This window comes from Macaca thibetana, chromosome 3 (assembly GCF_024542745.1).
Source record: "Macaca thibetana thibetana isolate TM-01 chromosome 3, ASM2454274v1, whole genome shotgun sequence".
NCBI classification, from domain to species: Eukaryota; Metazoa; Chordata; class Mammalia; order Primates; family Cercopithecidae; genus Macaca; species Macaca thibetana.
This window is the reverse complement of record NC_065580.1, coordinates 110,320,093-110,345,104: the sequence shown is the minus strand read 5'-3', so window position 1 is coordinate 110,345,104 and position 25,012 is coordinate 110,320,093. Positions and strand designations below refer to the sequence as shown.

At 37.9% G+C, this 25,012-nt stretch overlaps 1 protein-coding gene across 2 annotated transcripts in view; it reads right to left on the bottom strand.

Moving 5' to 3' along the window:
• Positions 1-6,839: 6,839 nt before the first annotated feature.
• Positions 6,840-25,012, bottom strand: part of CDK13 (cyclin dependent kinase 13) — a 126,995-nt gene continuing 108,822 nt past the window's right edge. The window contains exons 10-14 of one of the 2 annotated variants that reach the window (XM_050783297.1): positions 24,444-24,560; positions 23,708-23,839; positions 13,704-13,909; positions 9,124-9,573; positions 6,840-8,267 (exon numbers count right to left, since the gene is read on the bottom strand). In XM_050783297.1, coding sequence (XP_050639254.1) covers positions 7,417-8,267; positions 9,124-9,573; positions 13,704-13,909; positions 23,708-23,839; positions 24,444-24,560 — 1,756 coding nt within the window. In that variant the 3' untranslated portion in view covers positions 6,840-7,416. The remainder of the gene's footprint in view (positions 8,268-9,123; positions 9,574-13,703; positions 13,910-23,707; positions 23,840-24,443; positions 24,561-25,012) is intronic. The other variant, XM_050783298.1, reaches the window with a different exon arrangement.

Sequence of the window (25,012 nt, the reverse complement as noted above, 5' to 3'; positions counted from 1 at the left end):
AGCATTGTAAATTAATGGTTATTACATTCTATTAATAAAATTGGTGTCTGTCATCAAAAGAGTAAATGCATATAATGTCATTTGAAAAAAAAAACTTTAACAGCTGATCCTAATAAGCAGGCTTCATGAAAAAAGATTCTTCTTAAACATAATATTCTATTTTTAACCTATAAATTACACGAGTGAAACACTAAAAATCAGATATCAGTAAAATCAGAAACAAGAATGCCCATTATTATACTTACTCACTGAAAACTATTAAAAATGATGATAAAAATTATGTGGCTAGTTTAACAGCAACAATAATCAGCTTTACAGTATAAGTGGTGACTAGTTAAAAATATTATAATACTTACGAGGAGTCCGTATCTAAAAGCCACAAAAATATTTTTGGAAACTTAAAAAAAGAACATAAAGAAAAGTTTGGAACCCTTACCAGCCTGGCCAACATGATGAAATACCGTCTCTACTAAAAATACAAAAATTAGCCAAGTGTGGTGGCAGGGGCCTGTAATCCCAGCTACTTGGGAGGCTGAGGAAGGAGAAACTTGAACCTGGGAGGCAGAGGCTGCAATGAGCTGAGATTACGCCACCACATTCCAGCCTGGGCGACAGAGTGAAACTCTGTCTCAAAAAAAAAAAAAACAAAACTCTTAATGGGGAACATGTAAAACAACAATTCTACTAAGTTCTCAATGGAAAGATCCCCTAAGTAAAAAACATTTAATATGTTTCTAATTAAAATCCTAACAGAATACTTGAGAAAATAATCTGAATGATTCTGAAAGTCACATGGAAAAATAGACAGGAATAGAAAACTCTGAAAAGGGGACAATTAAAATTCTGCCTGACAAATTTTATGTGGTACACATTGTTCGAGGAATTGAAAATAAAGTGATTTTTGAAACACACACTGTCAGATGCCTAGTTTATAATGATACAAGTGTAGGCCTTGTAAACAGAAGAGAAAGATTAAAAAAAAAAGTGTAAAAAAGTTGGATCCATATCTGAAAACAAACATCTATAAAATATAGAATGGTTTAGAATTAAATGTATACTAAAATATGTGTAAATATTTAAATAACCTTGGAGTAGGAAAATTTCTCTAAAGAGAAATAAGGAAAAGATTAACAGCCTTAACTACATAAAATATTTTTATATTAACTACAAATATATTTGTTATGGGACAATTTTAATATATACATACAATATATTGTATATATGCATATATGTATGTATATTGTATATATTGTATATATAATATATAGCATATACAATAGACATACATAATACACATTTACAATATATACAATATATACATATACACGTATATTATGCATACATATATAGTATATATTATGCATACAAAAGTATGTATATGTATATACATAATATTATTAGGATCTGCTGTTAAAGGTTTTTTTCAAACATCTGAATAGTTAATAAAAGACCTGGCTAACATGTGAAGTGTTGGACTTCACTAGTAATCCAAGAAATATGAATTAAAACAAGAGGAGTTACCACCTGTCTAACAAAGATCTCTAACTTTTAAGTACCCAACATGGCTAAATGAAAAGGTTAAGGAACAGGAATGTGAAATTGGTAAACTTTTCCCTAGAGAGATTTGGATCTAGCAAACATTTTAAAAGTGCATTCTTTATACCAGCAACTCCAAGGAAATTAATTTATGTTTGTGTGTATGTATGTATTTTTGTGGATTTTCATCACATTATTTGTAACAGAAAATCCAAAATATTGTGTCCAGCAATGAGAAATTGTGAAAGTATGGTTCCTCTATAAAGCAATAATTTACAACCATTAAAAAGAGGGTGGGCTGGGCACACTGGCTCATGTCTTTAATCCCAGCATTTTGGGAAGCCAAGGTAGGAGGACTGCTTGAGGTCAGGAGTTCAAGATCAGCCTGGGCAACACAGGGAGACTCCATCTCTACCAAAAATTTTAAAAATTAGCCAGGCATGGTGGTGCTCATTTGTAGTCCCAGCTACCTGGAAGGCTGAGGCAGGAGGATCACTCAAGCCTAGGAGTTTGAGGCTGCAGTGAGCCATGATCTTGACATTGCATTCCAGACTGGGGGGACAGAGTGAGGCCTTGTCTCTAAAAAATAAAAAAAAACAAGAGGGTAGAATTTAATTGATTGATACCAAGAGATGTTCACAACATATTATTAAATGAAAAAAATCAAATTACAAAGCTATGGGCAGTATGATCCCATTGTTTTAAGAAAAATCAAACAAGATATGCATTTAAATACATCCATCAAAGGCAAAATATTAGGTGGTTATCTGGGGTTGTTCTTCTCTGTGTTCCTATTTCCGCATATGTACTAATTATAAAAAGAAAAAAGGATTCCACATCTTAACCTTTGTCGAAAAAACACGGCACAGTGGATTACAAGTGGTCATCTTTATCAGATAAAAACTTCAAAAAGTCTGTTCTGGATAGAAGCAAAAAGCATTCAAGGCTGAAAAATGGCCTGGGAGTGTTATGGCAATTTATTTACAGACTATTGAATACAGCCTGAAAAAAAATGGTAAAAAACAAATGGTTTATATTAATACATTAGATGTTAACAGTTTCAAGACTTAACTTTCAATCGTTCTTGCAAAAGGGTACAATACTTTTACAACAAATTAACTGGGAAAAAACTTAAAAGAGTGATTCTGTATTCACCATAGAGCCTCATTTGAATACAATTAGAAAATTCATTTTTAATTGGACATTTGATAGGCTGAAATGAGTTAAGACCCACAGACTCTGTCAGGCCATAAAATTAAAAGAATAAGTTCTTCCCATTACGATAAAAATTTTCCATTTTCGCTGTCTTCAACTGGATCCCATGACAGCTTATTAATAGCTTTTATTTTTAAGTAGAAACATTTAAGAAATTATCTGGAGAAGCTTTTGGTAAATGGCAAACTATTGCTCCCCTTAAAACACCACTTGAAATTACAAAACCCTGAAAGTATTTTTGTTGATTTTTTAAGAAAAAGTTCCAAATCAATAGGTTTTATTGCATAAAACCTTGAAAGAACTTAAAAGCGAATTATGTTTGCAAGACTACTGATAACCAATCTTCTTTGAACAAATGAAAAATATATACAGGATTTGCCTTTTCAAAGATTATCCATATATGAAACAAACAGCCCCTTCAGGCTCCTAGATTTTGAAAATGTCTTTTTCTGTTTTTTTCTAAATAAAAATTGTTTTTTAAGCAGACTTTTTAAAGCCACTTGTGTTAAGCCATTAGTCCAACAGTCTAAATTTAATTATTTTACTGTATCACTGGTCAAGTTATTTTGAAGCAATTTCCCTATTAAAAAGTTAAGTATTTACTGCAGAATTTGGGTATAGCTTAGAGGAACAAGCACAGGCAATCCAGTCGCCAAAGTTTCTGGCAATCCCTTTCTCTAAGCCTTATTTTTCTTAGCTGTAAAGTAAGAAGACTGACCGGATAATTTTAGATTATTGGGACATCTCATTCAGACTTTTAAAATATCAAAAGGCAGACTGGGCCAAAAAAAAAAAAAAAATCGAAAGGATATTATATCCCAGCTGATCTATGGTCAAAACATGTATTTCAGCTTTTTTTTTTTTTTTTTTTTTCCGCTGTCTCCTACAGGAAGGATTCAGCTTTTTGGAAAAGAAAGCAAGTCCCCTCCCCCTAAAAAAAGAAAAAATAAAAATAAAAAAGGAAAACAAAAAGCCCTAGGATGAAAAATCATCCCAAATTGGATTAAGCTCAAACAGCAAAACCTTAACTCAGAAGTACCAGATTAGATTGTAAACATTTACGTATTCACTTTTCATTTTTCTCAAGAAGCCTTGATATTTCTTACAAATAGGCCATTGCAAACTGACCAGATTCAACTTAAAATTTTATCACTGAATTTCCAGTTGTTTGATTTCTCTCCATAACCATCTCTATCCAAATTTCAATTTAAAATTTCAAAAAGATACTCAAATTTTCATGCCCTACATTCACTTAAGTACAATTTAGATACAGCTGAGGGTAGCAATACCACTAGCTTCTCCAGACATTTAAAAAATCTTGCTCACTGGCCGGGCTAACGCCTATAATCCCAGCACTTTGGGAGGCCAAAGCGGGCGGATCATGAGGTCAGGAAATCAAGACTATCCTCGCTAACATGAAGAAACCCCGTCTCTACTAAAAATACAAAAAATTAGCCGGGCGAGGTGGCGGGCACCTGTAGTCCCAGCTACTCGGGAGGCTGAGGCAGGAGAATGGCGTGAACCCGGGAGGTGGAGCTTGCAGTGAGCCGAGATCATGCCACTGCACTCCAGCCTGGGCGACAGAGCAAGACTCCGTCTCAAAAAAAAAAATAAATAAAAAATCTTGTTCACTGTCAGCACATTGGAAGTATGATTTAACACTGTTGATGATTATTGATGTTACCCCAAGGACTAGATTAGTACCTGGCATGTTGTAGGCACTGACTATGTATTTGCTGACTTAATAAAGCTCTCAATCACAGCTAGAATTATTACCTTATTTCACATTCCACAAATGACAACTCCTTAAAATTAGCATTTGAAGGTTTCACAAGTGACTTGCAACTCTCTAACAAATAATGAAGACGTGGGAAACATACTGAGTTGCATGCAGAAAAATCTGCTGTGTCAGTAAACACAAAAGGGAATTTCACATGGGAGAAGATAAATACTTTCTTCTTTTGGTAGGTCAAATCTTTTATATTTTTGTCTTCTTAACTTGAAATCTGACTTACCTGCTTTTTTCCAAAAAATTTAAGCAATATTTTGTGTTCCTTAGATTTCACTCAAATTTTCAGCGATGACTGCTGTTATTGTAACTATAACCTACAGAATTAGTGATTTCCCAACTTTTTTCTATTAATCCGAATTCACTGAATTAAAATATTAAATGCTATGAAGGGAAGCATTAAAATTTTTTACTATCATATTTCATCAATTATAAGACAAATATTCTATATAATAACATGTCTGAATCTGGGATGCAGCTTATAATTGATGACATCTTAGCATTGTTTTGTGGCTTAATTGGCAAACATTTTTTCTTCTAAGTGATATATAAAAGACTGGTATGTCTCACAAGCAATGCTGTCTTAGGATAGTATTAGAAGTTCTAGTTCAAATTTTCAATTTCAAAGCAACAATTTCCCTGTCCTCCCAGCCACTCTCCCAACATAAATATATAACTGAAATGTTTGATTAGAAAAACTATCCAAACACAGTTCAATTTTATATAAAATATTTAATTTTTAAAACACAGGCTATTCATGTCACATAAATATCTTCAATTGTAGGTTAGCTGCTTATGGTCAGCAGAATTATCAAGTGTGACTATTAAGAATAACTTAGATACTGTCACTTATAGGAAAGTCTAAAGCTCTAAGACTCACCATATTAAAATTTCAGATACTTGAATACTGTTGCTATTTTGCTAATTTCAAAATATTTCTTCATTTCCTGCAATGTAGTTTATAAGTTGTTAGTAATCAATATTCAAATAAAAGCAAAATATTTTTTCTTCCATTCATTTCTTTCTCCCAACAATAAAGAGTCCATCAAAAAATAAAATGGTCAACTGATATCAACTGTTTTATAGTAGTAAAATGGTAAATTATCCTCTTTAAAATAATTTTACTGTTATCAAACTACAGGGCTTCCCACATACTGTTTTGAAATGAAGGTTCGTAAGTTAGAGGGCACAGGGTTAACTGGCTTTAGAACTGGAGCAATATATATTCTGTAACAGTTGTTCCAATTTAAGATTCCAATTAAAAAAAATAAGTTACCAGAACAGTTAATGAACAAAATGATTAATTGGCACAACTCTAACTTCCAGTCAATTTTTCCATTTAGTGATAATGGAAACACTGGTTATTTACCTTTGGTTCCTTTCTAGAATAATAATTGTGTGTATATGTGTGAGAGTGTGCACACAGTGAGACTTGACACCATTACAGTTTAAATAAGGACTACTCCATTCTTTGATGCTCTTCATAAAAACAAAAAAAATGTTGAAATGAACTAAAGTTGTTCCTCTAAGTCTGGCAGAAGTCATAATCAACTATATAGAAGGTGACAGGAAGGAAGATAAAAGTTCTCTCTCATTGCCTTTTCTTTTTGCTTCAATAAACTCAATCTAGGCAATGTTTCTAGTTAACAAGTGAATAGAATTGACTTTCTTAAAATGGCAATTGCATAACTTAAAATATGGTATTTGCCACCCCTCCCCCACGAACTTTAACACACTTATGCAAGTTCTGTTATTAACTCTTGCTTCTATACTATGACCCTCCAATTATCCATGGCAAATGGAAACAGGGATAATATGGCAGCCTGAAAGAAGATGGTACTCTAAAATTCTCCTGGAGCTATTACTTTCAACCATTTAAATGACAAAACTTTTTAGAACTTATCAAACAAAAGGTACGGATTGCAGTTCTGCTCCCTTTCTTTGCTCTCACTCCCCTATCAAGAGAAGGTAGTAGTGAAAGGTAACACAGCCCAAAGACAGGCAGAAAAGGAGAAGGTGTGACAGGCAGGGGGAATGGACCTAACCGGAACTGAACAGGCAGCCCCTGAAAACTTGAGAGCTTCCTGCCTTTTTAATGCATTGATTCCCTTTAAAAGATAAATGGGGGTAAAAGTTAACTATTTTTTTTCAGACCTTAAGCTTACCTGTTAAGGCACTTACTTTCCCTCCCCACCCCACCCATAATTTTCATATAAAACCCACTATTTCATTTAAATGCATTTTGCTAGGCTATGATAATCTGCAAAACAAAACAAAAATAACGTTGACCATTTTTTTCTTATAAAACTGTTGCATCAAGAGAAAGGTTGTGTTTTATTTTCTGAAATGAGCACAAAGTACACCTTTCACAATAACACTGAAAGCAGGTGCAAAGACTGACAGTGACCTTTGACTAAAGGTAGCTTTGTAAAAAGAAAAATACCAAATAAATCAGTGCCCTTTCTGATTGTTGTAAAACTGGAGGTGGGGAGGGGCTGTTTGTTACATAAAAGTTGGTCCAAACTTACAAAAAAAGCACAAATGTGCATAGTTCAGAAGATCTGCAAGAGGGCCATAAAAGGCTTATGTCCCTAAAATTAGCATCCACTTAAAACTGCAAGAATACAAAATAAAATTGTTAACTAGAATTTGTGAAGATGTACAATTGATAGATCTAGTTTTTAGAACAGCATGAATTTAAGCAAAGGTTTTTTTTTTTTTTGTCTTTTTAAACTATTGTATGCAAGACCCTTCTCCACATAAAAATAAAGCTGTTGTTGAATTATTATTATTCAAGTCTCTTGGATTGCTGCCTTAAATTGCAGCTAGAAAAGTCTTTCCAGATAAAAATGATGTGCCTGAGGAAAAACAGATACTCAGTATGGTAACCCTCTGCCTCTGCCTCTGCCAGTTGATGTGCTAATATGTCCCCTGTATCCTTGTGAATATCCAGGTCCTTGGGCAGGAGAAGTCCAGGTCTGTCCATGCATGAGGCTGGGGCCACTCGGGTTTTCCTGTAAGTTACCACCATAGTTATAGTTGTGCATCTTTGCTGGCAAAGGATGAGTACTCTCTGGCCCCGTGGAAGGGTCACTGCTGTTTGCCAGGACTGCAATAGGACCATGGCTATATTCAAATCTATGGTCCTTGTCTCCACTAAACAACATGGGACCAGTATTGAGGTAAATGTCTCCAAAACCAGCTACTGAACTGGGAAACGACTCAGAAAAGGCAGAAGGCTGAGGTGGACCACTAGAATGAGATGAAGCAGTACTGTAGTTATCCAAAGACTGAATATCTGAATTTCCAATGAAACTACGTCGTTCTAGTGGTGGAGCAGAACTGCTTCCTAGACCATCATTGCTAACATAAGGAGCAGAAGAGAAAGAAGACGATCCAAAGTTGTCCTTGTAGTCTGAAGTGGACACGTAAGTGTCTCCTGCTTGATAATCAATCCCACCTTCTCTTTTGGGGTCATCCTGGGGCTGATGCTGAGCAAGCAGCTGTAACAGGGCTGCCTTCACTCCAGCATGAGGGTCAGTTAATGAAGAACTGGTGGTGGGTACATGCTGGTTTTCTGTCCGATAATCTAGATCTTCCTCAGTGACTGGTGGTGGTTCAGGAGGCTCAGGAGGTCGTTGGTCAGGAGGCAGAATTCGAGGCCGGTCTGGTTCCGGTGTTAGCTCCAAGATCCTCATATCTTGATGCTGGATGAGGTCATCTTGTCCTAAGTGAAACAGAGCAAAAACAAGGTCAAAAGTTACCATGGAAAACTAAATATTCAGAATACTCAGTGTTTCCTGTAGGTAGTCCTAAAGATGATTAGAAGTTCCATCTCTGGCAAAATGTTAAATGAAAAAAGCAAAAAGTTTACCAGTACTATGGTAACTGGTAAATTTTACTGTATGTGACTTCTCTTTAAAAAAAATTTTTTTTTGTGACATGGTCTCACTGTCACCCAGACTGGAGTGCAGTGGAGTGATCACAGCTCACTTGCAGCCTTGACCTCCTGGGCTCAAGTGATCCACTCACCTCAGCCTTCCAAGTAGCTGGAACCACAGGCATGTGCCACCATGTCCAGTTAATTAAAAAAGTGTTTTTAGAGACAGGGTCTCACTATGTTGCCCAGATAGGTATTGAATTCCTGGGTTCAGGCAATCTTCCCACTTCAGCTTCTCAAAGTGCTGGAATTACAGGTGTGAGCCACTGCACCCAGCTATAATTGGCTGGGTGCATAATTCACTTATACTTCATTGCTTAAGGAACAAAAGCTACTGTATACATAAATTATGCCTTAGTCAAGTATCCTTTTGTATTTGGAGTTAAATATTATTTCTTAACCATAGGTTTACCTTAGAAATTTCTTTACCATTCATAATGAGTTCTATCTCACATAGATAATTTGTTAAAGAATCCATTCCTGGAAGTAAACAGACTAAAAAACGAACCTATTGCCAGTAACCTGAGATTTTTCAGGACAGCTTTTAGCAATGTCACTGAACTATACACATTATAAATAGTCAGCAACACTGAGTAGACAATTTAATGCAGCCGTGTTAGTGGTCTGGTATTTGCACACTTACCCAACACCGGAGTGCTAGCTTCTGGAGGTGGCCTGAGTTGTAATGATGCTTCATGTCCCGATCCATTTTCCCTCTCTTCTAGTAGCACATCTTTCTGCTTTGACTGCTGAGCCTTTATTAACTGAGTCAACAGAACTGCAAATGCACTCTGCACAGCCGCCTGGGCAGCATCAGTCTCCACTTTAGGCTGGATGGTCTGAGAAGGCTGAATTCCTCCCAACGGTTTCGAAGACTCCTGTTGTGGTGTTGATGGATCTGTCTGTTTTTCACCTGTTGCCAAAATTCCAGCAGGAAGGTTTATTTTATTTAGCTGCTGTTGAGTCTCAGAGTTTACCTTAATGTTCAACACTTGGACAAAATCAGCCATATTAACACTTGTTTTAGATTGTAGTAGGTTTAGAAGAATTGCCAATTCACTGTGGTTTAAGTGCTGTCCAGGGCCTGTTTTTACTAAAGACAAAATTATATTAATTAGAACTGCCATAATTCACAGCTCCTCCCACCCCCACACCAAAATGGCTCTGTATTACCATATGAAAATGTATATTTGAGGGAGAGTATTTAAGAAATATTGTAAAAAGAGAACCTCAAGTCTAGTTAAATATCATGTACATTTAAAATGTACCTGTACATAAAAAGAACTGCAGTCAATGTTGAATAACTTATCTTTAGGGGTAAATACTTCAAAAGGAAAATCAAGACCACTACTAAAAACTCATGTTATGGATTTAACCAGGAAACAGCACATTGTGAATGGGAAATGAATAATGATAATGATAACAGTTAAGGGAGTGTCACATACCTTCAAAACATTTAATATCCTTTATTCCTTACAAAAACCTTATAAGGCAGACTATTATTAACCTCCTTTTACTGAGAAGAAACTGACACCGAAAGAGACCAAGCAACTTGCCCAAGGTCAAATATTCTGTAAGTGGCAGAGGTGAGATCTGAATCCAGATATTCTGATTCCAGAATCTGAGCTCCTAACTACACCATACTTTCTCTAAAATAAAGTTTATTATGCAAAATCTAAGGTTATCTTTGCACTATATTGAAACTATGACGTTTTGCAGATTCTGATAAAATGCCTGTGTTTCTATTCAAATTACCTTTTTTTTTTGTAAGCAACTTTGGATAAGTTAGGAATGCCTACAGAAACATGTTTATTATTAATATATGCATATGATAGTATTAACTCATCACCAGTAATAGCGATTCAGTTGTTTTTCCAACTTTCAGTTTAGACTTGGGATAATTTACACAGGTCCTCCCTCAAGCAAGCTTATCTTAATCATACATAATGACAAGACTCAAATGCATATAATACCATATATGGTAACTATAAGACTGCAATGGTAAGAAATTCCCATAATCACAGCTGACAGATTGATAGAAGAGCAACTCTAAGATGATGAAAAACTGATGTTTAATGCTTTTATATTCTCTTTATATATTTTGAGATACTTCTGCAAGTTATTCTTATGACCCGTGAGCATGCTTGTATGCTACATATCAAAAGTCATTTTTCCTTATTTTCATTTCCCTATTAGCACAGGTAGTCTCTCCATGTGAATTCAGGGATGTGGTCTTTAATTGAGGTGCCTCTTTTGCTGAAGGGGCGTTTCTTATTTCAGCACACTTACTGATGACGGAGAAGAAAATGACTCAGAGGATTCATCTTTTTTTCAAAAAAACAGAATTCTCACTGGTTTTTTTTTTGAGACGGAGTCTTGCTCTGTTGCCCAGACTGGAGTGCAGTGGCGTGATATGTAACCTCTGCTTCCCAGGTTCAAGCAATTCTCCTGCCTCGGCCCCTGCTAGTAGCTGGGATTACAGGCGTGTGCCACCATGCCTGGCTAATTGTTTTATTTTTAGTATAGACAGGGTTTCACCATGTTAGCCAGACTGGTCTTGAACTCCTGACCTCAGGTGATCCACCCACCTCGGCCTCCCAAAGTGCTGGGATTGCAGGCGTAAGCCACCATGCCCAGCCTGGAATTCTCACTTCTTAATCAGAATACTGATTTTTTTCTTTCCTCTTTTGATTTTTTTAGACAGGGTCTCACTTTATCATCCAGGCCAGAGTGCCAGTGGTGCAATCTCAGCTCACTGCAGCCTCGACCTCCTAGGCTCAAGCAATCTTCCTGCTTCAGTCCCCCAAGTAACTGGGAATATAGGCCCGGCTAATTTTTGTATTTTTTGTAGAGACGGGGTTTTGCCACATTACCTAGGCTGGTCTCGAAATCCTGAACATAAGCTACCAGCCCGCCCCAGCCTCCCAAAGTGCTGGGATTACAGGCATGAGCCACCGCACCCAGCTATTTAGATAACATGAAGTCAGGATTCCAGACCAGCCTGGCCAACGTGGCAAAACCTCATCTCTACTAAAAATACAAAAATTAGCCGAGTGTGATGGCACATGCCTGTAATCCCAGCTACTCTGGAGGCTGAGGAAGGAGAATCACTTGAACCTGGGAGGCGGAGATTGCAGGGAGCTGAGATTGTGTCACTGTACTCCAGCCTGGGCAACAGAGACTCTGTCTAAAAAAAAAAAAAAAATTAAAGCTAAAAAAGGAAAATAAAAAATAAAACTCTCCAACATTAAAACAGGGTTGTAAAGTAAGTTAGAGCAAATTAACAACAAAACGAGCCCAGAAAGGGCAATTCATTTTTTACCAGCTAAAATGAGTAAACTAACAACCCTCTGTTGTACTAGGTTTAGTAGAGTTTAAGACATCAGTTCCATGAAGAGGACCACAAGTAAAGACCTGAGAGTCTTGCTAAATATGACAACTGTTGCCTGGGAAAACTGATCACCATCCAAAATTTCTGTTATTGCCATTTCACATCCTTTTGTTAGCAGGACAAATATTTTAATGTATAAGGGGAATTCACTATTTCAAGAAATAATACTTTTGAACAACAAATAATTGCTTTTGGTATTCATAGAATGAGTACTTTAAGTATGCAGTCGAACCAAGGTCAAGTAGAAGCTTGTAGACTACATCGGCAAGCATTAATGGTTATCTTTCTAAAGCTTTCTCAGTTAATCTATATTTATCTTCAACCACCAAAAGTTCAGTCTGATCCACACATCTGTTTTAATCAACTAACTGATCAATCAACATATACTCATCTCTTAAGAAGTGCTAGTCTATTTTTTCATGTTTAATAAGCCACCACCTACACACACACACACACACACACACACACACACACACCTCTCTATTTGATATCAGTCTCTGTTTTCATACAACTGAAACTAAAGATGAGTGCTTCTGGATGCTTTAGGCAAAATGAGGGAGTGGAGGTCCTTTTAAAAAAGTTGTTAAATGATTTTAACACTCTTGACAACATTAAAGAGGCAGACTTTGCATCAAAAAACTTACTCTATGACAGATTGAGTCAGAGGAAGAAATTTAAGTTTCCCTAAAATAACTAGATATAAGATACCCCCCCTTTTTTTTTTTTTTTTGGAGACCGTCTCGCTGTTACCCAGGCTGGAGTGCAGTGGCGCAATCTTGGCTCACTGCAACATCTGCCTCCTGGGTTCAAGCAATTCTCATGCCTGAGCCTCCTGAGTAGCTGGGATTACAGGCATGTGCCACCATGCCCAGCTAATTTTTTTTTTTTTTTTGTATTTTCAGTAGAGACAGAATTTCAGGAAGTTGTCTGGGCTGGTCTCGAACTCATGGACTCAAGTGGTCTGCCCATCATGGCCTCCCAAAGAGTTGGGATTACAGACGTGAGCCACCATGCCTGGCCTTCCCTTCTCATATTTTATTTTGGGCAAAATATCAGATTCACATACATAAATATATAAATATATTGAGATGGAGTCTCGCTCCTGTCGTGCAGGCTGGAGTACAGTGGCACAATCTCGGCTCACTGCAACCTCTACCTCCCAGGTTCAAGCGATTCTTCTTCCTCAGCATCCGAGTAGCTGGGATTACAGGTGTGTGCTACCATGCCCGGCTAATTTTTGAACTTTTAGTAGAGACGGGGTTTCGCCATGTTGGCCAGGCTGGTCTCAAACTCCTGATCTCAGGTGATCCATCCGCCTCGGCCTCCCAAAGTGCTAGGATTATAGGCATGAGCCAACATGCCTGGCCCCAATCTTTAAGATTCTTTAATATAACCAGAGAAATGATAACATTAGGAGTGACATGGGGTCACTATGGTATGAAAGAGCTCTCATTATGATTTTTAGCTCTCTTCTTATACCTTTCTTCCTACTCCTTAAGCATCTGTAGACACTGAATGCGGAGCCTCACTGAGAGCAGTGTCAGTAAAAGACTTACTGACTCCTGCACCTTTAAGAGCAAAAAGGAAATACAGAAATCCGAGGACTTGCCAGTCAGGTAATTTGATGCTTCTTTGTAAGTTACCTTAAGATTACTTAAAATTGTGGTGCCAATAGCAAGGAAACTTCTATACTGGCACAAAGAAATGTCTAGTTCAGCAAATAAATGTTAATTTTCATCATTAGCCACAAGATGCTTTAACACTAGAGCAGTATGATCAGCATTAACTGAAAAACAATGTGAAGAAAACCAACCCATGGAAGCATTACTGACCAGGTGCCACATTAGAGTTGCCCTGAGATTTCAGCTGTGAAGATGGCAGCACACCCTGGGGTGTGTTGGTTCTGCTGTCATCCAAGCCCAGAGACAAGTCCTTCCTAGGGGCTTTAATTGTGGAAACATCATCAGTCATGCCCATCTGCTTCTGTCTTCTTCGCTTTTTACTCCATAACTCATGACAATCTTGCCATAAAGGAAGACTGAAAAAAAAAAAAAGGAATTAAATTGTAAATGGCATTTCTTAACAAAAAATGCTAGTTACTATGTAGCACCAAAGTTATGCCCCCACCCCAAATAGTTCTTGAAGATTTCATAGAATGGCTCTGTAAAACTCCTCCAATAAAAATCATCCTTATTGTCCCACTTACTTCAGGGCTTGCTTTGTTTTTACAGGTAAACTATTTTTCTTTGGCTTTTGAATAATCAATAAATAATCATTTATCAAAACTATGAATGAAGAATATATATTCATAAAAATAGGCTACTATGCCAGGCATGCCTGTAATCCCAGCACTTTGGGAGGCCAACACAGGTGGATCATCTGAGGTCAGGAGTTTGAGACCAGCCTGGCCAACATGGCAAAACCCTGTCTCTACTAAAAATACAAAAATTAGCCAGGCATGGTGGCAGGCACCTGTAAATCCCAGCTACTCAGGAGTATGAGGCAGGAGAATTGCTTGAACCCAGAAGATGGAGGTTGCAGTGAGCCGAGATTGTGCCACTGCGCTCCAGCCTGAGCAACAAGACTGAAACTCTGTCTCAAAAAAAAAAAAAAAAAAAAAAAAAAAAAAAAAAAAAAAAAAAAAAACCTACTATCACTGTTGGTGCAACCTTTCAAAGTCAGTTCTTATGATAGTACATCATACACTGAATAAGACATGAAAAAGAAGGCAGAAAAAATATTCCACTTCCAGCCAGGCACAGAGGCTCACGCCTATAATCCCAGCGCTTAGGGAGGCCAAAACAGGAGGATTGCTTGAGCCCAGGAGTTAAAGACCAGCCTGGGCAACATGGCAAAACCTTGTCTTTGCCAAAAATACAAAAATTAGTTGGGCATGGTGTTGTGCACCTGCAGTCCCAGCTACTTGGGAGGCTGAGGTGGGAGGATAGCTTGAGCCCGGGTGGTGGAGGTTGCAGTGAGCTGAGATCATGTAACTGCACTCCAGCCTAGGCGACAGAGCCAGGCCTTGTCACACAAAACAGAAAAATATGCCATTTGCAGAAACTAGATATGGGATAAAAAAAATAGTAAAGGGCCAGGCGCAGTGGCTCATGCCTGTAATCCCGGCACTTTGGGAGGCCAAGGTGGGTGGATCACTTGAGCTCAGGAGTTCACCAGCCTGGGCAACATGGTGAAACCCTGTCTCTACAAAAAAATTAGCCAGGCATGGTGGCACATGTCTGTAGTCCCAGCTACCTGGGATGCTGAGGTGGGAGGATGGCTTCAGTCTGGGAGGCAGAGGCTGCAGAGAGCCAAGATCATGCCACTGCACTCTGGCCTGGGTGACAGAGCCAGACCCCATCTCAAAAAAAAAAGAAAGAAAAAGAAAAAAAAAAAAAAAAGGAAGGCTAGAACATAACATTTGTGAAGAACTTTACAGTAAAATCTTACTTTTTACTAACTTGCTTGTCTAGCCAAATGCTCTAGAATTAAACTGATGCTACAGACAAGTTTTCAAAATAGGTAATCCAGGCATAGAGTGGCTCATCATTTATCAACAGAGTTGTGAATAACAACTACCAAAACTGCCCACAATTCCTAGTCAATTCTATCTTAAAATAACTTCATACAACTGATAACACGAGAGAATAACTTTTGCTTAAAGATACAAATATTTGATTTATAAATGCTTTCTTCTTAACCTAATAAAGTATTTAATGGAATGTTACTGTTGTATCTATTTTAAAGATGAGAAACTTGACGCTTAGAAAGGTGAATAAACTTGCCCAGAATATCTACAAATTCCCTTAAGCAACCCCACCTAGTGATATATACCTATAGTCCTCAACCTGGATCTGTTTACCTCTAGGAGGTACATGAAGACTCTCCAAGGAGGTACACCTGGAATTTTTTTTAAAGGAATTTCCATATCCATGTCTGCTTTCCTAAGATTGAGCTTTGAGGATGGCCTGCCTGTTTAAGCAAGTTCTTCTTTCACATCTACTCTTTCACAATTACTCATGTTATAAAATAAAGGCAGATGCAATAATATGGCTGAATCTTAGCAATATAATATTAGTTTAAAAAGTCATTCCCAAAATATTACAAACAGCCTGATGTGCTTTTATAAAATTAACAACTAAAATTTTAAAATATAACCTTTTATGAGTACATATAGATGGCAACAAAAAGTATATACAAAAGAAAACAGGGATGATGGTTACCTCAGGTGGAGGAAGGCAAGGGGATAGGTTGGTGGGGGTAGGGATAATATGAGTAAAGTATGTTATTTACAGGGTTCTAGCTTTTGTCTGGTAGGTTCATGGCTGCTTATTAACATTATTTAAAATAACTAAAGTAACTAAAATAAATAAAAGAGAGCCATGCATGGACCAATGATGAGTGACACAAGGATTATGATTAAACCAAGTCTATGCACCTGAGGTCCAAAAACAAAACAAAGGCATACCTCTCAGCCATCTTACTATGATGCATTGCCTCAGCGTGTAAAAACCTCCTGGAGTAACAAACAAAGGGACAATTTGAAATATCGATATTGGGAAGCTTTCAGGCATCATAAACCCGCCAAAGAATTTCCTTTCTAAGTGTGTGTATGATATGATGTGGGCCTCAGTCTCTGTTGGAATATCTTAAATTCAGATATACTGTAGTACTGCAGAGTGGGGTAACTGGAGTGATTCCACCTTTCCATCCTGAAGCTCAGGGAATGCATTGCTCTTGAAGGACAGCCCCATGAGAGCAAAGCAAAGTAATCCATCAAAAAGGGCTTTTGTTCCCTCCCACAATTTAAAAGTAAGAGATTCTTTTCTTTCCTTTTTTTTTAGATGGAGTCTTGCTCTCTTGCTCTGTCACTCAGGCTGGAGTGCAGTGGTGCTATCCCGACTCACTGCAACCTACGCCTCCGAGGTTCAAGCAATTCTGCTGCCTCAGGCTCCCTAGTAGCTGGAATTACAGGCACACGCCACCATGCCTGGCTAATTTTTGCATTTTTAGTAGAGATGGGGTTTCTCCATGTTGTCTAGGCTGGTCACGAACTCCTGACCTCAGGTGATCTGCCAGCCTTGGCCTCCCAAAGTGCTGGGATTACAGGCGTGAGCTACGGTATCTGGCCCCCTTAAAAGTAAGAGATTCTTTATGGATGATCTCAACACTCATCTCTAGGAAAAATAAACTTTACCCAACAAATAGCTAAAATAGTACAGGTTACTGATGCCAGTGCTTTCAGATCGATCAGGAATGTTTTCCAGATAACCAAACTTTTATTTGCTTTCTTGAAGGTTCAAATGCCAGCTCAGTCACTTACTTGATGTGTCTTAGGCAAATAACTGGACTGGACCTCTGTGCCTATTCTCCTTGTCTTTAAAAATAGGATTAACAATACTATCTACCTCATAGGGTAGAGGTACTGTATTTTAACATGTGCAAGCTCTTCAGCAGTGCCTCTTACAAGGTAGGCAATGTATTAATTCATGTTTGATATCACTGATCATTCAATTAGTAGTTTACAACTATTTCCATCAAGTCATATCATGAAATATCCTAATGGCAATTGATATTTTGTCTTATAAATGGCTTAATGCTTTTTACTTGCTGTTAAAGAAAGCCTACAGGCTGGCTGCTAGTCTAATTCACTTTCTAGCTATATATACTTTATGTTTGACAGGGCATCTAATACAATTAATGGACTTATTTCTGACTTTTTGTTTGTTTTTGAGACAGAGTTTCACTCTTGTCACCCAGGGTGGAGTGCAACGGCATGATCTCAGCTCATTGCAACCTCCGCCTCCCAGGTTCAAGCAATTCTTGTACGTCAGCCTCTCAAGTAGCTAGGATTACAGGCATGTGCCACCATACCCAGCTAATTTTGTATTTTTAGTAGAGATGGGGTTTCACCATGTTGGCCAGGCTAGTTTCAAACTCCTAACCTCAGGTGATCATCCTGCCTTGGCCTCCCAAAGTGCTGGGATTACAGGCGTGAGCCACCACACCTGGCCTTTTGTTTTTGACACATGATCTCATTCTGTTGCCCAAGCTGGAGTGCAGTGACTCGATCTTGGCTCACTGCAACCTCCGCCTCAGCCCACAATTCTCATGCCTCAGTCTAGGTAACTGTGAACACAGGCATGTACCACCACACCTGGCTAATTTTTGTGGTTTTTTTTGTGTGTATGTGTTTTTTGAGACAGAGTCTCAGTCTGTCACCAGGCTAGAGTGCAGTGATGCAATCTCAGCTCACTACAACCTCCACCTCCTGGGTTCAAGCAATTCTCCTGCCTCAGCCTCCCGAGCAGCTGGGACTACAGGCCCACGCCACCACACCCAGCTAATTTTTTTGTATTTTTAGTAGAGATGGGGTTTCACCATGTTGGCCAGGATGGTCTCAATCTCTCGACCTTGTGATCTGCCCGCCTCGGCCTCCCATAGTGCTGGGATTACACGTGTGAGCCACTGTGCCTGGCCTAATTTTTGTATTTTTACTAGAGACGGGGTTTCACCATGTTGGCCAGGCTGGTCTTGAACTCCTGACCTCAGGTGATCTGTCTGCCTCGGCCTCCCAAAGTGCTGGAATTACAAGCATGAGCCACCTCCACCGTGTCCAGCCTATTTCCGATTTGTAAATACCCCACTCTCTCATTTGATTATTCCTAAAAAATTGATCGAAAGAGTTTGATACATCTTCCAACTTTCTAAAGGAATACCATGTATTTCTTCATAGTCCTTACCTCATAAATAATTTATAATTTTAACTACTCATTACATCATATTGCAAAATAGTGAGAGACATTATATTGTTTATAAAATGTTTTTATTTAAATATTGGATCAATCTGATAATCTTTACCTGACTGCTTTAGTAATATATCTAGCAGGATTCATTCCATAATGTGTTACAGATAGCTTACAGAATGTTCCTCGAATGTGTTTTAACATGTTTGTTTTTAATGAAAAAATGCAGTCAGGTGTGTTCTGATAAAATTAAGTCTGATTTGGGTAATTTGCTCAACAATAAGGATACAGTTTATGATTAGGTTATAAAGTCGGCAAGTCTGATTTGGGTAATTTGCTCTACAATAAGGACACAGTTTATGATTAGGTTATAAAGTCGGCATTTCCCATAAATTGAGTCGGATAAACCTATAGTTCCAAGGTTCTGGCAAAATACTTAAAAAACATAATTAAGAAACAATTTAAAAAATGGATTAGCAAAGTAGCACTGATAATACATGCTGATTTCCTAAACTTTTCTAGGTATACTGGATTAAATGTGCTATGAAAAGAAAAAGTAACAAGTACTAGAAAATGTCATTTCATAAGTATTGGTAAGACAACTGAAAAGGCAAATAATTACTAGATAAGAAATCCTTCTTTAGATCATGTGATCTTTGATCCTTCATCTTTTTTTTTTTTTTTTTTTGTAAAAACAGGGTCTCCTTATGTTGCCCAGGTAGGTCTCAAACTCCTGGCTTCAAGCAATCCTCCTGCCTTGGCCTCCCAAAGTGCTGGGATTACAGGCATTAGTCACCATGCCCAGCCTCCAACTCTTTACTATCCGAAAAACTGAGTTTGAAAGAATCTTAACAACAGGAAGGTCATTAGAATCTTTTTTTTTTTTTTTTTTTTTTTTTTTTGAGACAGAGTCTCATTCTTTTGCCCAAGCTAGAGCACAGTGACGCGATCTCCGCTCACTGCAGCCTCGCTTCCCAAACTCAAGCAATTCTCATGCCTCAGCCTCTGGAGTAGCTGGGATTACAGGCGTGTGCCACCATGCCTGGCTGATTTTTTTGTATTTTTAGTAGAGATGGGATTTCACCATGTTGTCCAGGCTGGTCTCAAACTCATGGGCTCAAGGGATCCACCAACCTTGGCCTCTCAAAGTGTTGGGATTACAGGCGTGAGCCACTGCACCCGGCCTAAAATCATTTTCTTTCCTTTTCTTTTTTTTTTTTGTTTTTTGAGACAGAGTCTTGCTCTGTCACCCAGGTTGGAGTGCAGTGGCAAGATCGTGACTCACTGCAATCTCCGCCTCCCAGGCTCAAGTAACTCTCCTGCCTCAGCCTTCTGAGTAGCTGGGATTACAGGCACATGCCACCATGCCCAGCTAATTTTTGTATTTTTAGTAGAGCCAGGGCTTCGCCATGTTGGCCAGGTTGATCTCAAACTCCTGGCATCAAGTGATCCTCCCGCCTAGGCCTCCTGAAGTGCTGAGATTATAGGCATGAGCCATTGTGCCCGTCCTTTAAATCTTTCTCTTTTTTTTTGGAGATGGAGTCTCATTCTGTCGCTCAGATTGGAGTGCAGTGGCGCCATCTCAGCTCACTGCAACCTCTGCCTCCCAGGTTTAAGCAATTCTCTGCCTCAGCCTCCTGAGTAGCTGGGATTACAGGCACCTGTCACCACGCCCAGCTATTTTTTTGTATTTTTAGTAGAGACAGGGTTTCACTATGTTGGCCAGGCTGGTCTTGCACTCCTGACCTTGTGATCCACCCGCCTCGGCCTCCCAAAGTGCTGGGATTACAGGCATGAGCCACCGTGCCCAGTCTAAAATCATTTTTGATGAAAGACTTTTCACACATAATGTTGAAGGAGTTCCAAGAACTCAGTGATATAACTATGACAAAACTCCTTACATTCTCAAATGCTAATTTACAAGCGTGCTTATAAAAATAAAAAATAAAACTGGAATTCATATGGAAATATGTCTCATTCTAAAATAAGCAATATTAATCAACAGATACGCAAACTACTTGGGAAAAAAAATCTCAGCCCTATCTCTTTCATTAGGTTGTACTTCCAACAAAATTTACTAATTTCTTCTTTATTTAAAAAGGAAATATTCGGGCCAGGCACGGTGGCTCACACCTGTAATCCCAGCACTTTGCAAGGCCAAGGCAGGCGGATCACCTGAGGTTGGGAGTTCAAGACCAGCCTGACCAACATGGCGAAACCCTGTCTCTACTAAAAATACAAAATTAGCTGGGCGTGGTAACACATGCCTCTAATCCCAGGTACTTGAGAGGCTGAGCCAACAAGAGCAAAACTCCGTCAATAAATAAATAAATAAGGAAATATTCACTACTGATATTTGCAGTAACAATTTAATCAAGAAGAAAGAGAGCTTTTAGTCACAAGAAATGTGAAATTTAATTTCCATTTATATACATATATTTGTTTTTTAAAATATATAATACAGTAATCAATAAAATACTTTCCAGCATAAATATTTTATGTTAGAATAAAAGCCTATGGGAGTAACATAAGTTCAAGATGAAAATGGGACGATGTACAACTGCTCAACATTTTCTAAATGACTATGGGTGGTAGATATCAAAATGCTATGATAGTTGCTTTCCACTTGATACATTTACAAGAGTGATGTAACTGCTCTACTTAAAAATGTCAGCATTTACTATGTTACTAAGTAATATTACGTTCTGTTGAACATAATTATGACACAGCAGGATCACCATCAACATGATATTCTTGCCCCCCAAACTCTTAATCTAATTCTGATAAAAAGAAAGCAATCAAATCCAAATTGTGAAATATTTTACCAAACAGCTAACTTGGAATCTTAAAAAATGTTAAATGTCATAAGATCTCTTCCCTAGGGAGTGATTACAGATGAAAAGGACATAACAAATAAATAGAATGCCGAACTTTGAAAAATTATTTATCCGGAAAAAAAGAAAGCTTATAAAGGAAATTATTGTGTCAACTGGGGAAATCTGAATATGGATTGACCATTAAATATTCTCATGTTAAATTTCATATGCTTTATATGGTATGCATGTAGAATAAAGTCCTAGTTCTTACAGATATGATTACATATTTATAAGTGTCACCTCCACAACATGATATCCAACTAGTTCAGGAAAAAAGCAGAGAGTGATAAAGCAAATGTGTCGAACTATTAATAACTGTTGAATCTAGATAAAGGATATACATGAATACTCATTGTACTATTCTTCCTATTTTTCTGTAGAGTTGAAATTTTTCCGAATCAGAAGTTTAAAAAATGTTATTTGAAGGGATACTGAGCCCAAGTTTTAAGATTACTGATAGACACTAAGGAAAAAGCAAACATGAAACAATTAATTCAACAGTGAAAAATTCAGGTCCCTCATGATGTCAAATAATAGATCCTTTTTGGCTCTCAAATCATCCCATAAAGGCCAATCATATACAGCTCAATAAAAGCTTAATGAAGCTGAATATGACAGCCTCATAGAAATATAACAAGCACTATCTAACTGATAAGTAGAAGAACCAGGATTTGAACTCCAGAGCCCATGTCTGTTCATTTAAAATATGCTGTATTTATTACATGGAACCATTTTATTATTATAGATAACAGACTTGCTTTTAATGATGCTCCGTATCATTTTAAAAATTATTAAGAAAGGCTGGGCGTGGTGGCTCACATCTGTAATCCTAGCACTTCAGGAGGCCAAAGTGGGAGGATCACCTGAGGTCAGGAGTTCGAAAACAGCCTGGCCAACACGGTGAAACGCCGTCTCCACTAAAAATACAAAAATTAGCCAGATGTGGTGGTGCATGCCTGTAATCCCAGCTACTTGGGAGGCTGAGGCAGGAGAATCACTTGAACCTGAGAGGCAGAGATTGCAGTGAGCTGAGATCGTGCCACTGCACCCCAGCCTGGGTGACAGAGTAAGACTGTCTCAAGACGAAAAAAAAAATTACTAAGAAAATACCTACAAGGTTTCTAGATCCTGTCAAGGAATGCAAATCAACTGTTTTTCCTTCCCCCCCCATCCCCAAATCAATCCTAGAGAAATAACAGGAGCCATGTGAAGGTAAAGGTTCAAAAGAAGCCAGCTATTTTGACTCCCAAACTCTGTATATTTCCCCCATCAGACAGTAATTCCTTCCATACAGGCTTCTGATACTAATATTCTTTCATTCAATGATAAGAATTTTATATTGTACAGTATGCTATAAAGTATTTTTAGAACCTCTCTTACTTACTGGACTTACGTGAATTTGAGAGCTGGCTGTACCCTTTACTAGATTTGTATTCTTGGGCAAGTTTCTTAACCTCTCTGAGCCTGTTTCCTCCTCTATAAAGTAGTGATGATAATAATACTAACACCTACTTCATAAGGTTATAAAGATTAATGTAAAAAATGAAAAATGCTTAGCATGGCACTCAAAATTATAGCTATAGCAGCACCAGTAGCAGTGTTAAGTATTTAGTAGATGTAGTATTAGAATAGCAACAGCAGTAATATTTTCTTTTTTTTTTTTTGAGATGGAGTCTTGCTCTTGTCACCCAGGCTGGAGTGCAATGGCACGATCTCGGCTCACTGCAACCTCCGCCTCCCGGGTTCAAGCAATTCTCCTGCCTCAGCTTCCCAAGTAAGCTGGGATTACAGGCAACTGCCACCACGCCCGGCTAATTTTTGTATTTTTAGCAGAGACGGGGTTTTGCCATGTTGGCCAGGCTGGTCTCAAACTCCTGAGCTCGTGATCCGCCCGCCTTGGCCTCCCAAAGTGCTGGGATTACAGGCGTAAGCCACTGCACCCGGCAGCAGTAATATTTTCTTAAAGTTGAAATATGTTATTAAATCTTGAGGTCAATCAAGCCTAAAATTAGCTAGAAGGCAGCTGTTTTTGCTAGTTCTAAACATTAAGCATCTATATCCTAGATGTGCAAATTATGTGTATTACTGCTGTTTTATCTTTTCTTTGATTTACTATATTTCTTTTCTCATAACCAGGCATGAACTATCTTATCATTATACATAAATGTTATTAAAACTGTGTATGTGGAAGCTGATATAAAAAAAGTCACTTACTCTGGTGGAGGCATTTTTGAGGGTTCCACATCTCGGAGGAACTCGCACTGAAGAGCCTGTTCAGCAGTGCAGCGCTTACTAGGATCCAAGGCGAGCATGTAATCAAATAAGTCTAGCGCAGCTGCAGGAATACTAGCATGAGAGGATTACAAAAGTCAGATGTGTTCTTTAGATACAAGCTTATGTTTCTTTAGGAGCTTAAATTATTTTTTATTAAATTGTAAAACTAAAACTAAGATAATGTAAAAATAATTTTAAATACTAACATTTTTTAATATGTGCATAATACTTTAATAAATCCAGAATTTTCCTTAGAATAAATATTTCATTATTTTTACATAATTTTTGCAATCACTTTCTAAACAATAGTATATATTGTTACTCCATGGGCAATTTGCTGTTATTACACAAATTAAGAACTGAACAGTATAGTTTTTTCTAAAGCAAAATGAAAACCTGAGCTCAAGTAACTTGAAAGCTGTTCCAGTAACATTTAAATGATCTTAGTCAAGTTATTTTGTGTAAGTACCATATCAAACACACAACCTCAAATCACTGATTGCATAATAATGGTAAAATGGTAATCTGCATGTGGCAAACAGAACTCAAAATTAAATGCCCTAGAAGAATTATAGGTTTACCTCAGATCACTAGAGAATAGACTAACATTTATAATTCACTAGAATTAAAAGTAAAATATTCATGCAATAAGGATGTTTATACATCCCCTTCTTACAAAACAAATTCTTCTCTTAACTTTCGACGATATTGCTTCTTTGGTTTCATGGTGTTGAAATATGGTAGTTTGATTACATCAGGCCACACTGCAGGACATGGACTCCCACATATTCGGCTAAGCAATACACAAAAGAAAGTGTATCACTATAAACTACATAAAGAATACATACAACTGTTATACAAAACATCAACTCATTTTTAAATACACAAAAATTGAAGCCTTGGTCTATATTTTGTTATTTTATTTTATTTATTTATTTATTTTTTTGAGACAGAGTCTCACTCTGTCACCCAGGCTGGAGTGCAGTGGCACAATCTCAGCTCACTGTAATCTCTACCTCCTGGGTTCAAGTGATTCTCCTGCCTCAGCCTCCTGAGTAGCTGGGATTATAGGCATGCGCCAGCACGGCCCAGCTAGTTTTTGTATTTTTAGTAGAGACGGGATTTCCCCATGTTGGCCAGGCTGGTCTCGAACTCCTGGCCTCAAGTGATCCACCTGCCTAGGCCTCCCAAAGTGCTGGGATTATAGGCATAAGCCACCACACCCGGCCCTCGTTAAATATTTCA